Below are 17024 nucleotides of genomic sequence, written 5' to 3'. Positions count from 1 at the left end.
TCCTTCTAGCAAACTATCAAGCCAGAGTGTAGACTTAAGTGACCCTGCAACACAAGTCAACTCACCCCTTCTGCCTTCAGTAGTTTCAGATATTAAGTGAGGGAGTTGACCAAGCTCTGCATGATTTCCAAGCATTCCTAAATGCTGTTTTAAACCTCACTTCACATCTGTGCTTCTTTTCTAGTCCCTTGGGTCTTATTTGTTATCCCATCTGCACTAAGGATTTCTCTGTTTTTGGTCCGTGTTATTACTCTCAAATAAATTAACTCTGGCTGACAGAGAAGACAGCGTTGTCAAGTCTCCAAGTCTTAAATATGTGTCAAAAAGTCTGTTAGCTAAGTCCCAGTATCCATTCTCCTCTCCTTCCCTAGTAAAATAATTCTACTTTAGCTGAGTGCCTAGGAATCTTTATTATGAATAAGTGTCCCAGCTGATATGGACTGAATATTTGTGTCCTCCCCAAAGTCATATGTTGAAACCCTACCCCTCAATGTGATCATTTGAGGAGGTGCAATCTTTGGGAAGTAAGTAGAATTTGATAAATGGAATTAGTGCCCTTGTAAGAGTCATAAGGAATCTTGTTTCCCTTCTCTGCTCTCCTCTGTGGGAGGACACAATAAGAAGTTAGCACCCTGGAAGAGGGTGCTTACCAGAACCTGGTACACTGACCTTGGATTTCCAGCCTCCAGAACTGTTAGAAATAAATTTCTGTTGTTAATAAGCCACACAGTCTAGGTATTTTGTTATAATAGCCTGAACTAAGACACTAGCCTTCCTAGCAGCTAGATGTGGGCATGTGACTCAGTACTGATCAATAGTGTGTGAGCAGAAGTGCACTGTGTGGCTCTTGGGAAATGCCTTAAAGGAGGTGTGCACTCCCTTCCTATCTCTCCCTCCTCCACAGTGGTGATGAGGGAGGGGTTGGATCTGGATGACTTCTCTGTCCATCAGGAGGAAGCCATGTTCTAAGGATGACAGAATGGGGAGGTGAAGCCTGGCTCTCTGGGGACTCAGTGAAGGTACTACTGGTTAGCCACAAACTGTCTCCTCCATATTTCTTTTTCACAAACAACAAATAGCATCCATCTTGTTTAAGCCATCATTATTTTGGATTTTCTGCCACATAGAACTAAGCCTTTCCTAACCAACACAGGCTGCATCTCCCACCTAATGAGAGACTTAGCAGGGCTCCCCCCATCTGAGCCCATCTAGTGCCTGTACAAGAAAGCAATGATGATTCATTTAAAAGCACTCTATTCAGAATACGATCTTCTCCTATTTCCTACAAATCAAATTACCAAGAGACCAATTGGATTTTTCAAGTCCCTCAAAATGTTCTTTTTAGATGTTCTTGGTATTAAATAGTAAGAGAATTTAAATGGCATCAACAAAACACGCAGATGTGACTGTGATGATAAGTTACATAAATCTGTGACAGAAAGAACCTCACCAGAGCACACAGATACAGCCAAGATGGGAAAACAATGAGCTGGATCTCACAGATTTGCTTCCAGCTACTACCATCTTTTCATAGGCAACCATCTTCCCTGCTCCTGGGGAGAGTGACATCCAAACAGTTTAGGGTAGTAAGAGCCTGGGAGCCTTAATATACTCATTTCCTGAACAAATATTGTCTCTGGACCCTGAGCTCTTGGAAAACAGAAGCTGAAGTGATGTCTCCTTTATCATGTGCTTCCCTTGTGCCAAGCACAGTGCTGGGCCCAGAATGAGCTCAATGTCAGGGGCCTGGCTTTGAGCCCAAGCTCTGTCAACCATATGCAGGTGGTACTAACCAAGGGACAAAACCTGAGCCCTTGCAAATATCTCCTTCTCATAACTGTTTACTGAGTACTCACTATGTGCCAGACACTGTGCCAAACACACTACGTTCATCTTCTGTACTCTTCACAACAACCCTGTGAAGTAAGTACTATTATTACCCCCTTTTAAAAATGAAACAAGTAAGCCACAAAGAAGTGAAATATTTTGCTCAAAATTATTTAGCTACCAAGTGGCAGACTGTGGATTCAGAGCTAGCAGCCTGACTCCAGAGTCTAGGTACTGACCCCACTGTACTGTCAGCGGAATGCATGACATAGATGATGTTGTTCTTGCTCTCATCCTTATTGTCGCTCTTCTTGTTGTGTCACAGATTCAAAAGAGGGGAGGGAACTAACATTGGTGGGAAGCCTGTGTCTGCCTGGGTCAGAACTGGGACTGACATTTTACCTATGTTGCTTCATTTCCTCTACACAGAGGCCTATTCCCACATACAGATGAAGTCATAGGGACTCAGGAGGTCTAAATAAATCCCTCAAGACTTTGCAGCTATCATGGTAGCATCTGGGCTTCATTTCATATCTTCCTGACTCCCAAGCCCATGCCCTTTTCATTCCTATGTCCAGGCCCAATGCAAGTGGAACAGCCCCATGCCACACAGGCTCAAATCAGCTCTTCCTAAGAGCTGACACATTCAGTTCTAATAGAATGATTGCTACTGATTAGGAAAGCTTTTTACCTATTAAAATCATTTACAGTCCAACCTATCCAAAGAAATATTTGAGGCAACACAAAAGATCATAGAGAGGTCAATAAAATAATTATTAATTGGGGAACAAGATGTTGCTGATTTGTCTTAACAAAATCAGTTGGGTCTTGGTCTGGCACAGCAGCGGTTATGGGTCTGGGTTGGTAGTCAGAGTAACAAGACAGAGAGGATTTAATCTGGTACCATGTTTCCCCAGTTTTATGGAAGGATATAGACCAGGGATACAGGAGCAGCATTTTTAGCTCTTCTGGAGGCCCAGCCACCACCCAAGGGCACAGCTTCTTCTACCTCCTCACCCACATGGGACACATGCATGATGGCCAAGGACAGGAGTTGAGGTGTGTGGGAGTCACTTGACAGAGAAACAGAACACCTTGGTCCCCCACCAATCTCTGAACCACCTTCATACTACAGGCTCAGGGCCTGCATGCCCACTCACAGCTCCCCTCACCCACATGAAGTCTCCACAATCATCGATCTCACAGATGTGACAATCACCATTTGTCCCACCCCTGGAGTTTCCAGAAAACAATACTGTGAGAAGAAGACCAACTCTGAGGTCATCCAGATCTGATGTCAACTCTTGACTCCTGGGTGTCCCACTAAGAGATGAGAACATTCAAAGAGTTCTGTTGTGTTGTCTAAGTTCTATCTACATCAGTAATAACAGGGCTGTAAGCAACAAGAAAACCTGGCTAATGTTTGCTTCAACATGCAGGGGTTTATTTTCACACAGCAGAAGTTCAGCGATGTAGTCCTGAGCTGGTGCAACTGCCGTGTGGTGAATCCTGAGATGCTAACTCTCTCCATGCTTGTTGTCTTGTGGTTGCCATAGAGATGCTGCACCTCCTGGGGTCCCATCCACAAGACAAGCAGAAAGATGGAGGGGCAAGGGAAAAGGGGGCAAAACCATAACAGGAAGCAAAGACTTTACCCCAAATTCCCAGCAGACACCCTCTCACATCTCATTGGCTCTAGCTACATCACACAGTCACCATTAGCTGCAAGAGAATCTGGGAAAGTCAGAGTTCTTAGCTCAGCACAATGCCCCAAACACAATGGGGTTCTGTTGGTAAGAAAGAAGGGACAATCAGATAGAGGTAAATGGGCAAGTAATCTGCAATTTCTAACACATATGGCAACCTTCAAAATAGTTTTCAAACCCACCAGGCCCCACACAATTTTAGGCAGCTTGCTTTATACACATGGGCCTCTTCCCAGCAAACAAAACTCCTTCCATCTGGCCCTAGCCTCTTCCTCCTGCCCATCCCCCATATATACAACAGTGTGCTAAACAAACACAGGTCTCCATTTTCTGCACACACACCTCATTTTCTCCACCAGTCATCTGACTTTTGGGGAAACCACCAAGGAATTTATAACCCTGGCCTCATTTGTAGAGCTCCAGCAAGGGCCTGATTTTCACAACTGAAATTTGGAAAGAATGCTCAAGAGCACAGTGGTGGGGGCCACCATTCCCGGAGGCAGGTCCCTGGATTTGCATGCTTTTCTTATTCTGCCAAACTAAATGCTGGTCCCTAAAACATACTGTAAAGATAAAGTGGCTATGATGATCCAGATATTTCTTTATCTTAGAGCTATAAGCTGAGTCTACATTAATGCAACCTCATTAAAGCTGTCTTTGTTGTAGTGAGTTCCTTGATATGAGAGACAGCCAAGAGGCTGGCCAGCTATTTCCTAAAGGCAGTAGAGTAGGTATCAGAGAAGGGACAGACATTCTTTCTGACTCCAAAAGTCAATAGTTTGGATCTTTGTGGCTTATTTTAGTTTCCTCTTAAAACAGAATTTTAAAAAAGGTTGTAAGGCTCCCAACAAAGGGAAAGATGAGTCACAGAGTTTAAAAATTGGGTTAAGGGAAGCTTAGTGGTAAGCCTGCCTTGTGGTTGTCTGGGATGGAATTCTAGATGGTTCTCCTGGACACTAATTTAGAAGTTTGTTTTTTGTTTTTTAATCTCCTGAGAAAAGGTACCCCATAGCAATTTCATGAGGATGATGGGTTGGTATCTGGCAGTTGCCTCTTGAAGACACCCCAACCCAGCTGGTATTTCAGAAGTTATGAATTGAAGGGATAGGAAAATATGGTGACTATTGTTAATGATAAAACTATCAAAATAAAAGTAACCTTTCCTCTCCTCTAAGCAGGGAATCTGGGAATGGGAAGAGAAAAGATTATTGAAGGCAGAAAAAAACAGCCCTGGAATGAAATTTTTAAAATCTTAAGCCTTGGGATGCCTGGGTGGCTCAGCAGTTGAGCATCTGCCTTCAGCCCAGGGCATGATCCTGGGGTCCAGGATCGAGTCCCACATTAGGCTCCTTTCAGGGAGCCTGCTTCTCTCTCTGCCTGTGTCTCTGCCTCTCTCTATATATCTCTCAAATAAATAAATAAATAAATAAATAAATCTTTAAAAATAAAAAATAAAATAAAATCTTAAGTCTTTTGAATTTTAGAACCCAAAAGATCTACGAGGAAGGTATACAAGTTCTTAATGTACTCTAGCTCAAATCTTTCTAATGTGCTTCCAGATCCTAACATGCTTTAAACTAAGTCAAATCTGCTTCTACAGAGTGAGTCTTAAAATCACAAGGAGTATTTGGGAAATATAGAGAAATACAACTTTTTTTGCTTTTGTAGAAATATTTAGAAAGTAATTACCCATATGTGGTAGATTGATTATAGAAACAGCCTCAATTATTCACTACTTCCTGTACCCACAGCCTTCATCATGTGATTCTATAGCTCCTACCATCGAGAGGTGAAGTCTAGCTCTCTACCCTGGAATCTGGGCCACAACCTTTTGCCAATAGAACACGACAGAAGTGACAATGGTTGGTCAATTCTAAGTCTGGGTCTCAAGAGAACTTGTTTATTTCTGCTCTCTTTCAGAACATTACCACTGCTATGTAAACAAGACCAGACTAACATGCCAGAGGATAAGAGATCTATCTCATGGATAAAAGCCCATATGTCCCAGACAAGGGCATTCTAGATCCACCTACAGCCAGCCAGCCAGCAAACATGTGAGAAAGACCAGCCAAGATTAGCAGAGCTGCCTGAATTACCTACAGCTGACTTCAGATGCATGAAGGAGGCCATCCAAGAGCTGACTAACCCACAGACTTGTGGGCAAATCATAAATGTTTATTGTTTTAAGGCAGCATCAGCAAACTTTCTACATAAAGGGTCAGACAGTAAATATTTTAGTCTTTACAGGCCATGTATGGTCTCTGTGACATATTCTTAATTTTGGTCTTTAAACACTTTAAAAATATAAAACCACCGTTTGCCTGTGAGTCTAATAAAAACACGCTGTGGGCCAAATTTGGCCCAATAGTTAATAAATAACAAATAGTTATCCACCTATCTTAAGCCACTGTGCTTTCAGATGGTTTGTTATACAGTGATAGCTAGCTAATATACCATATGGTTTTTGTTTGTTCTTAGATCTTATTCCCTTGCAAACAGAGACTAAACCATGAGGGTTCCTGCCTTTGGGATGAAGAGGATGGGTGCTGTAAAAATAAAAAAAGCCACTGATCAACTCTGAGTCTCAGAGCTGATTTTCTCAGTTCCCTTAATAAAACTGTAGCCTGAAATCCCATCTTTACGATGAGAAAGATTTCCAAATTTCAGGGACTACTGGTCAAGATTATGGAATTACAGAGGAGGCTGCCAGCACTTAATCCCAAAAAGTCAGCAAAAACCAGTCTACGTCAGTGGAAACCATTGCTGAAGCAAGACCAGAGAGAACTGTCATCCTGCAGCAGAGACCAGCAAGGAGGAAGCAGGGTTGCAGTAAATCTGCCTCTTCCTCTATGACCATGAAGTCATGTCAACCCAGCCTTCTAAACTCTAGATTCCATGGAGATATAAGGAAAAGAAAAAGGAAGTAAGAAAGACTGAGAATCTATCTGAGTCATGCCCATGGAGAATGAATAGACCATTTAAGTCATTCAATTGGACTGAGTTTACTGGATTGGACTAAATTTAGTTTTTCCTTGCTACTCAGTGGGTTGGAAACTTAAAAAGAAGACAGATCAGTCATAAGAAATAAGACTGTTAGGAGATGAATTATGTCCCCCAAAAAACAGGTTGCAATCCTAGCACCAGAACCTAAGAACGTGACCTTATTCAGAAGTAGGGTCTTCGTGGATGTAATACATTAAGATAAGGTCATTAGGTTGGGCCCTAGTCCGATGTCCGGTGTCCTTATAAGCAGAGGAGAAGACAGAGACACACAGGAGAAGGCCATGTGGCAATGGGGGCAGAGTCTGAAACTATGTAGCTGAAAGCCAAGAACACCATGGATTGCCAGGAACGCCAGAAGCTAAGAGAAAGGCATGAAACAGATTCTCCCCTAGAGTCTGAGAGGGAGGCCCCAGGGGCCAAGTGTGGCACTGCTGACATCTTGACTTCAGACTTGCAGCCTCCAAAACACTGAAGGAATAAATTTCTTTTGTCTGAAACCACCTAGTTTCAGCAGCCACATGAAACAAATACCATGGCTATATTTTTTATTTTAGAAAGGTAGCAACATCTCCTAATTGATAATTATTTCAACATTGTTTTTCTTAAGTCTCACTTCTGAAATTCAGAGGAGTCCCCAACGGTCCCTCAAATACTGGCAGAGATGGGAACATGATTCTCCCCACAGAGCAGATTCAGACAAACGTGGAACCCCCAGCGTGAAGGCGTATTCTCTGAAGACTTCTGTTTTGGTTTGGATTTGAGTTTTGAAGGGAAAAGGATGATTAAAAAAAGAAGGAGGTGTGGTTCAAAGAACAACTTACCTTTTCAAGGCCCTAACTTTGGTGTGCATTACAACCATCCAGAAAACAAACATGTCAGAACTCTATCCTCAGATATTCTGAGTCACGCTGTCCAGAGAATGAAGCCCAAGAACCTCCATCTTGGGCAAGCATGTTCAAGGTGAAACAGACAGAAACAGACAGAAAAACTGTCCCCCAGAAGCATCCACAGAGGGGTCCCAAAATTCAAAGTGGCATGGAGTTCCCATTCGTCCCCAGTCCATCTGGAAAGCTGTCCCAGTGTGGAATTGGCCAAAGTAGGAGAGCTTGGACAATAGTGGGCTTTCCATCTACAGTGTCCCTCCAGACGGAAGAGGAGCAAGGCAGAAGCAGCCTCCCCCTGGACTTCCCTTACCCTTCCCAAATCAGGACCCTGAACAGACTCTGAGAGAAAGGCACCCCCAGTGGCAGTGTTTAGTTTTCCAGGTACCTAGCAACAGGCACCCGGCCAGTAGCTGCATGGCCCCCGCATAAATGGATGGCACTATATCAGTAACGCAGAGCAATGAAGCAACTTATTGTGATCTTGACTCATATGGCAATAAATATGAAATCGAAACACAGAAGCAGAACATCCACAGGAAATGGCAACAGCATTTTATGGTTCTTAAATTTCATAGCAGCAGAGAAAATCACTACCGGGCTCTGAAAAGCTGAAGCCAGAGTCTTTTTTTTTTTTTTTTTTTTTTTTTCAAATCCATTTCAGAAGAAAGCAAGGCAAAACTGTGGAACAAAGAGCTGAGTTCGGGGGAGGTCAGGGGGAGTCAAGCCATTTGGAAAGAAAATCTCTGTAGCTTTAAGAGGGAAAAATTTGAGCAACATAAATCAAAAGAAATTAAGATTCTTAAAATGCATTTGATTTTTTAAAAGCAGCCAATAACTAGTACAACTAAATTATGTTTTCTCCTTCCTACCTGATCCCATGAATTAAATTACAAACAGAAAAATAATGAATCTCAGAATTCAGCCCCTAGGCCCAGTCAATCCCTATCTTTTGCAAGCACCTGCAGGTTTGTGATAATTTCATAATTTCACTGAACATCTACTATGTGTCTGACCCTTCACAAACATTGTCTCTAATCATCTGAGCAATTGTGTAGGTAGATATTACTAATCATATTTTTCAGATGAACAACTGACAGTCTGAGTAGTTAAATCAGCTCCCAAATACTAAGAGGAAAAGCCAGGATTAGGTTCCAAGGCTTCCTGACTCCAGAACTCAAGGCTAATCTCTGATACTCACTTCTCTGAAGAACCTGGAACATGTCTTGAACGCCCATTTTGCACAATAAAATAATACTGGAAGAACGGATTCACATTAACCAAGCAAGAGTTTCTCACCGAGCTAATGAAAATATTCTAAAACTGGATTGTGGTGATAGCTGTACAACTCAGTAAACTTACTAAAAATCACTGAATTTGTATACTTAAATTTGTATACTTAAAATGGGCAAAGTTTCTGATATGCAAATTATATCTCAATAAAGCAAAGATAAATGTAATATTAAAAAAAAGAATAATATATTGAAACCAAAAGTAAAATGATGATAATGATGTGATATATGAGCCTAGGGGAAAAAGATTTACTTCCCCATTAAACCTGGGGACAAAATTAAGGGTAGAGTTGATGGAGAGATAACTACCACTGCAGAACAGGCTCAGGACTTTATCATGAAGACAGACCTCGGCAAGGTCAGCCTCCCTCTGTGGCTGAATTTCTCTCCTGAGAGACAACCACTTTCCCATCATATGGGAAACATGTGGCTCCTTGTTTTTCCCTTCTACCAAAACCTATTTGCAGACCTTTGTTCATACTAAAGTGTAAATGACTGATTTGTGTATAAAGGGTCTCTCTTCTAAAGAAAATACATAATTTTAAAACTCCAAATATTCAATCCTCCCCTTTCTGCCCAAGAACATAACAGACCACTTCAGTTGGATGTCCAAGTGACTTCAAAACCAACAAGCAACACCTAAGCCAATTATAATCATACCACCAATTACCCCCCAGGTCAGACTGCCTGCCTTTCCAACTTCCCTAAGCCTGCTTGTGGGCCATGTTTCCCTTCCCACCTGCTAACATAGGACTCCACCCCTCAAAAAGTCTCCGAATTCCAAGTACTTCTGGGGAACCCCAAAGACTAGGTCCCATCAGTTCTCAGATCATACATGCCTGTGACATGCATCTGACATTTTTATCTTTCTCTCCTACTCCAACCTCCTCCACTTCACCCTTTAGCCATGAACCCCAGCTCACACCGTGCCCTCCCTTTGCCAGCCAGCTCTCTGCTCCTGGGTACCTGTATGTCCCCTGGACACAGCAGGCCACCCCAGGACCTGTATCAGTACACGGGAGAGCCCAAGGGCCAGAACTACACTGTGTTCTACGTTGAAGTGGGAGAGTTCTCTTCCTCTTTCATGTGCTATACTGTTAGGGAGGTCCCAAATCAGTCCTGCCTTCCTCCCTATACCCCATGGAAGGAAATCCAGAATTAAATCTGGGGATATTATCTGAACAAGATCTTCTACCTGAAATGACCACCAAGCACGCTGTCTTTCTTCGATAAATAGAAACATCACCAAAGGGCCATTTTTCATCTTGATGGACAAGCCAACCAAGCACTTTGCAGTATGTTACCCAGAGCACAATCACAGTGCAGTCAGCTTTTATAGCTCAACCTGCCGTGACCTGTCCCACTCCGGAGAAGCCTCAAATTACTCCCAGAGGCCAGAGAAATTAATCCGACATTGTTTTAGATAACCCTAGCACAAGACAGAGATTTGAGTGGCTGAGAATGCCGCAGAGCTCCCTACTAACAGGATCTTGTTTAGGAAAGCCCATAACAAAACTGCAAGGGTATTCTCCAAAGACAATGAACAGATAATTGCGCCAATCAATTTTCTAGAAAAAATCAATGTATTGGCATCCTGTGAAACTATACTCCTTGATGGGTGGTTTGGGGGTCTGCCTTGTTTTTTTCTCCCCTGATTCTAATCCTGGGCAGCCCTCTGAGTCTTGCCTTTTCAATGGATTGTTCTCTAGCAGCACTTTAAAAAAAATCAGCCTCCTTTTTTTTTTTTTCCCCTCAGTCAAAAGAAGCAACAAAATCTGTTGATTTCATTTATGTCTCCTGGGATTCTAAAGACTCTAAAAATATCGGCTGTCAGCCCTACCTGTGATCCTGCTGCTGGGTATTATGACCTCTTGGAAGTATTGCTCCATCTGTACTTCCTTGTACTTACCACCTAGCTCCTATGCCCACTTTCATGCTAGGGATTTCCAGTCCTCCCATTCTTCACCCTCTTAATTGCTCCTTTCTGTGTGGACAGGGTTTGCAATGCATTTTCCTAAAGAGCTTTTATTCTTTTGTTTCAATTACTGTTTTGAGAAGGAAACCAGATGAGCTCTTTGGAATTACCTACCATGTCTCAGGGAAGGAGAAGAAAGCACCACCCCCACACGGTGCTGCTCACCAAGATCTATCAGGACACCAGGTGAAACAACTCACTGCATCTCCCTGCCCTGACACTGGCCATCAGACAACCTGCCATCCCCGAGGCAGGGCCCAGGAAGCCACAGATGAATACAGTCTCCACAGAGGATTTCTGAGGCAGGTGAGACGCACCTAGCACTCTGTGAGTCATGCAGAACACCGTGACATGGTCTGCCCTCGTAGAAGGTGAAAGCGTACTGGAGAAGTAATATCAACTTTTGGGAAACAATGAGAGAACAAGGAGTGAGCACAAACCTACGGGGCCGGACGGTGCTAATTTTTAGAAAACTAGGATTTTGGGGAAATGAAGGTGAGTCAGAGGAAGCTTCTGGAAGAGACCAGGCACTGAATGGGCAGGATTAAAAGAGGCAGAGGGGACCCGGGAAAGCATTTTCGGTGTGGGTGAGCAATTGTAGGAAAGGTAGAAAGGAGGCTGTGACAGGGTGGAGCAGAATCAGAGGCCCAGAAGGAAAAAGCAAGCCATTCAAACACACCGTAGAGAATAAGGTTTAACAACCACGCTGTCTGCAGAGGTGAAGACAGGTGTAAGAAACCAGACAGGGGTTGAGGTCTCCTCTTCAGTAGGGAACTGTTGTAGCCATGATCCTAAGGGGACAAGGGGAAGGAGGGAGTACAATGACCCGGACATGCCAGCTCTCCACAGGAGGCCAACTGCAAGAATCTGGGCCTTGTAAAGAAAAGCAATCCCACCCCTCCAATCCCTGCCCCCCACCACCAGAGAGCCTGCAGGGAAGGAGCCAAGGGATGCCCAACCTGACCCACTCCTACCTGCCACCGTGCACCAATCTTGCACTGGTGCCTCCCACGACTAAGGTCAAGCAGAGAGCAGAGAACCACTAGTGGCCATACTGGAAAGGCCGGACACCTGCATGGAAAAGGGCAGAAAGGGCATCAAAGGGACAAAGGGGTGCAAATCGGCAGACCCATCACCCCGACACAGCAGTGCTATTAAAGTCCCGTAGCAATGCTGGCTGGAGGTGAGGGACATTTAGGGGAAATGTAGTTGGTGAGGCCCCCCGAACAGGTGAACCAAAATCAGCCCTCCTGTCCTCCAAGTCTCTGCTCAAATATTCAGTGAGCCCCCCAAGCCCAAACACAGTCTAACCCATCAACTCCAGTTTATTTCCCTCACAGCATCATCTGCAACAGTTCCACTCCTGTTCTGGGGAGAGTGCAAGTCTCCCCCAAGAACCCCTCATTTGTCATCATTCCCTCAGCACTGAGAACCCTGCCTCCTGGGGTCCTCACCTGGTGAATTCTTAGACAGTGATCACTCACGGATGAGAACAAAACATACAAGCCTGAGACACAAACTGTGCTAAAAGCAACCTCCAGTCTATAAAGGAGCTAGAGAGCAGGACAAGAAACAGGAAGGAGAGGGAGAAATGCCCTTCCTTCTGAAGGTCCCATGTCCTGCCCTGGTCACAGCAGGTGGCCAAAAAGTATGACCCTTTAAGCTCTCTGCCACCTCCAAGGGGATTTCGCTGCCCCTCCTCAATCCAGAGCTGGAGAGAGCCAGCAATCCGGTGGCCAAGCCACTGCCCGAATGGTCCTTCTTATTGGCTGAAGCTCCTGGGGCAGGTCACCGAGCTCAGAGAGCCTTTCCGGTTGGAGAGTCCCCAGCCATACATGGATTTATGCTGCACCCAGTTCCTGGGGGAGGAAGGTCTGTTCTGACATCAAACAGTCCGTCAGCATCGCTGTTCCAGAAACTGTTAGCATGATGAGTGGGCTGCACAAAGGTAGCGGGGTAACGGTTAGCTCATCTCTAATTATATGGGATTTACGATTAGGCAGCAAGTTTATTTTGGAACACTGCGGTAACAAGACACACAGCAGTGGTGAGGACGAGGGGGCGGAGTTCTAGCTTGGCCTTTAGAATATAATAGCTTGTCATTGCCATGGAAACCAGCTCCCCGGGAGTTGCAGGCACCTTATTCTATAATTATAAGAGATCTGATAAGAGCTGAGGTTGGGGGGGGGGGGGGCGGGTGGTGTGTATTTTTTTTTTCCTCTATAAATTGTATTCGGTGGCTGAAAATAGAAGAACCTGGAGAACAAAGCCTGTTATTAACTACCATCTGCTAAAAGGCGTCTGCACTTCAGCTGCCTGGAGAGGCTCTTCCTGCAAGCTCTGCAGATGCTCCCAGAATGCCATGGGTCGCTCAGGACTCAACTTGCCGGTGCCTGGAAAGGCGGAAGGTGTGTCCCGGCCAACCACATGCAATCATGGCTTCAGGCTGAAATGGCTGCACTGGTTTGCTGGGATGGATTGCACCCTCCATGTGAGGGTGGGCTGCTCTGGCCCCCAGCCCCAGGGCAGTCTACGGAGTGGGTCTCCTTGTTTCCTCCCCAAGCCTATCCCCTCATTGCCAAATTTCAACTCTGGGTGGAATTACAGCCACTCCCCTACCCTGGGGCTTGAGCTTGAGCAAATTTCTTAAGCTCTCTGAACCTCCGTCCTTTTATGATTAAAAACTCTTCAGAGGATTACAAGATGAAGGGAACATGTTAGGCAAACTGGAAACTTTGTCGCACACAGCTGGATTCTCTGAAGAACCCAGCCAACTTGCTTTGGGAGCAAATCACCCTTCATTTAAAAATTAAACCCCCTATTTTCCAGTTGAATGATTTTACCAATAATTCCACAGTAGATGTTAAAGAGAACAGAAATACCCCTTACGATAATAATAATAATAATCAATACTTCTCAATTGTATAGCATTTTACAGCCTAAAAGTGTCTTCACCATATTTTATTGTGGTTGTATATTGCCTGACTGGATTGAGTGCTGTGTTGATTCATTTATAAGCCCAAGCAATTTGGAAAGCTTCTTTTCTAAAAGGCCTTCTTTAAAAAAAAAAAAATGGGTCATGGTCATTAAAATCTGAAGCCTAGCAGCATCAAGTATGGCTGTGTATGTTAAGGGCACTGAGTCAATAAAATCACCAGAAGCTGTTTTCTAAAGCTATTCAAACTCTAAAGAGTTCATCCAATTGCCCTCTAAAAGCAGGAAATGAGTGAGAAGAATAGGGAATACTTCATTCTATTCAAGACCAAAGTCAGCCCGTTGTCCCACATTAATATTCTTCACAAGACAGAGACATTTGGGGAGAGGGGTGGAAATATCACTATTACATTGCTTCCCCTACTACTTATGCCTCCCGTGGACTGCCCATCTCTTCTGGAAGGAGGATGGTGTCCACTGTTCCACGTCTGCCGTCATTTGGGATTACATATGGTTCCAAGTAATAAAATCCCTAATGAGCAATGGTTCAAATTAGGTAACAATTTCCTTCTCTTTCCAGTAAAGCTCCACGGGGCTGATATAGGGGCTTGGCCCATGACGTTCCCCCAGGTCACCAAGTGGTGAGCTCTATCCCCGGGAACTCTATGGTCCAGCGTGGCAGCTAGGGCTGGCCTTCATGAATGTATTCCAGAGAGCTAGAGGACGGACAAAAAAAAAAAAAAAACACAAGGGAGAGACAGTGTGAGCTGCCTGCCCTTTGAGGAAGGTTCTTAGGAACTTCCATCCAGCAATTTTCTCACATACACATACCACTGGCTTGAAGGCAGGAGGGTGCATATGAGGGCCAACCAGCAATCTTCACGCGTGCCTGTCACATTTTGACTCTGCTTCCACATCATTTTTTTGCCAGGTGACACCACCTGAAGTCATCCTCAACTACAGGTTCAATTTTATGGAGCCAGGAGCTAACCCTTGGACTAAGCTCCAAATAAACAGCATCTCACAGTTGTGGATGCACGGCCATGCCACAGGAATGAAGGTATACTTTGAACCCCACTCCTACCCTCCTATCCTCAAGGAGCTTACCTTCTCCTGTGGTAACCTCAAAGCCCAAGGTTGACAATAGCCAGAAACTTAACCCAATCTGGTCTAAGCAAAAAGAGCGAAATTACTAGAAAGATGATGTTCTCTGACTGAAGACTAAGGCAGAAGACTGTGGGTCTAAGGAGGACTGGAATCAGGCACTGCAAAGCCATGCAGGCTCTTGTTCTTTGTCTGCATGGGTATCTTTCTTGCCGATGGGTTGCTTCTTCCATGGAGGGGAAAGGGAGCTGCCAACGGCTTCTGAGTTTTCCATCCTATAACTTCAGCCGCTTGAGAGAGTGACCGGATGTTCTCTCTGTTTCAAAGTCAGGAGACACCCAGGAAAAGAGTCCAGCTTAGTCAGGTGCTAACCCTGGGTTAAGTCAGGTGGGCATGGCCAGCTGAACCCCAAAGACAGAGCAGGAAAAGGGCAGTTCTACAAACAGGGAGCTCGTCAGACAGGGTAAGCCAACAGGTATTCATGGCAACAGTCATTTTCTAAGCTCCAGTGATAGATTTTCAAAACAGGTCAAAATTCCTTGGGAAACAGCAACAGAGCAGTTGTCACTGAGTACTCACTTGTGTACCTTTGTCCACACAATTTTCAGGGCCCCAAGGTCCCTCTATTTAAATGCTTATGTTCCCCCTGTGGAAACAGGCTCCAGCCACAGGTCCAAAAGGCAGATATGTGTGCCCTCCAGGAAATGCTGGCCTTGCCCAAATCAAGACCTCTGAATCAGCAGGGCATCAAATACCCAGGAAAGTATCAGACTAGCTTTTCTTTTCCCCCACCATAAAGGTTAAAACAGATGCAGGAAAAAGGACTTTTAAAAAAAAAAGTGAGCCCAATCACACAAAGGCTCAGGAGAGAGTGGTACCTAAACACCCCCATGTCTCAGGATGATTAACCCCCTGATGATATTTGGAAAATCCTCTGCATTTCCACCGCACCATCCAACAATGAAGAATACGAAAAGCAGGTCAAAGTAATCACTCATGAAAACATAAAAAATGTATCCCCTGCCAGAAAAGACCGACCTTGTAGCTACTGTCTCTGTATACTGCATTAAACGGCCTCCCACCTCCACCCCTGCTGAGGCCCTGCTGGCCAAGATCATTTTCAGATCTGTTCTCAGCACCTAGAATCTCATCTCCATCATTTTTCTCTCAAGAGTGAGAAAAACAAGAAGACTAGACATATCAGCTCAGTCACCCAAGTCATTATGAAGCCACTGTCATTATTCATTATTAAGCCATAATCAGTGATCTCTAGAATATCCCTGCTTTCCCATAAGGGGCTCCCTTAAGAAAAACTTTGTTGTTATGCCTCAAATCACAGAAGAGCCACCTGGCCTGCTGACAGAGCAGCGAGGAACTTAGCCCTGCATGGATGTCTTACCCAGGCTGCACTGTATGGTATTCAGGAGCTAAATGGGGAGACCGCCTCCCCACAGGAGCACCAGGGCAGTTAGCATTGTAGAAACAATACTAAATTAGAGTTCAAGCCACAGCTCCATTAGTTTCCAGGAGACCTCAAGTCATGTAACCCTTCTTATCCTTGATAACTGCCAAAATAGAATAATACCAACTTCAGGGATTAGATGTGGGTCTATAAAAGTATTCTGAAACTGTAAGCTTTTAACCACAAGTAAAATGAAGGGTGTTGGCATCATTAGCGTGTATTAAAGACAGAGCTACTGAAATGAAGACATTCATACCAGCAGACCTCTGGAAGAAGTGATCATTTATATGGGTTTTCTAGTTGCTACTGAGAGTAAAAACTACAGATCAGCTATCAGAAATGGGGCTGGGGTCAGAGCCCCAAATCTCTTCTTCTTCATTCTCTTCCTGGGGAAGGTACATCATGGAGTTCCAGCAAGAGTGCATCAATCTTCATTTATGAATTAAACTTGCATTATTCCTGATTAAAAACAAATAAAAGAGCCCCCTTTCACTTTATATCAGTGTTGCTTACTCCTCAAATATAAATTCTCAAAATAAAATCCATTTCACTGCCATTTTTAAAAATCCATTTTATCTGCCTTGTCTTCAGCCTTTGAAAGCACCTGCCAGAGCTCTGAGCCAAGGTCACAGGGCACACAGGTTAGCTGCAGACACCCCCATTCATCCACAGCAAATGCTCAGAGTGTCTCTCATCCACTTTCTCCTCAGAATCTCATCTTCACCTGTCAGTGATCTCCTGGCTCTTCAATTCCAACTGCAATCTTCCCTTGGACTTTATTTTAGATTTGTTTATTCAGAAAACACTGAGTGCCTGCTCTGTGCCAGGCACTATTTGTTC

General features: G+C 44.2%; 1 protein-coding gene and 1 long non-coding RNA gene across 24 annotated transcripts in view; one reads left to right on the top strand and one right to left on the bottom strand.

The window, feature by feature from the left end:
- LOC140638488 (uncharacterized) overlaps positions 1-17024 on the bottom strand; it is a 111818-nt gene that overhangs the window by 67214 nt on the left and 27580 nt on the right. For 17 of the 23 annotated variants that reach the window (XR_012035563.1, XR_012035572.1, XM_072836003.1 and 14 more), the window contains one exon: positions 11659-11755. The exons of 2 other annotated variants lie outside the window; for them this stretch is intronic. Coding sequence is in view for 16 of the 21 variants with exons in the window: in XM_072836003.1 (XP_072692104.1) it covers positions 11659-11755 (97 nt within the window). In the remaining 5 variants the exon portion in view is untranslated. Of the gene's footprint in view, positions 1-11336; positions 11476-11658; positions 11756-15760; positions 15889-16468; positions 16644-17024 lie in introns of those variants that run through there. 4 more of the 23 variants (XM_072836023.1, XR_012035573.1, XR_012035556.1 and 1 more) reach the window with 4 other exon arrangements.
- On the top strand, positions 3413-8062 carry LOC140638554 (uncharacterized). The gene is made up of 2 exons (XR_012035581.1): positions 3413-3648; positions 5454-8062. It is a non-coding gene; the product is annotated as an uncharacterized lncRNA (long non-coding RNA).

This window comes from Canis lupus, chromosome 1 (genome assembly GCF_048164855.1).
Source record: "Canis lupus baileyi chromosome 1, mCanLup2.hap1, whole genome shotgun sequence".
Lineage (NCBI taxonomy): Eukaryota > Metazoa > Chordata > Mammalia > Carnivora > Canidae > Canis > Canis lupus.
The sequence above is the reverse complement of the archived record's forward strand: the minus strand, read 5'-3'. Positions and strand labels throughout refer to the sequence as shown.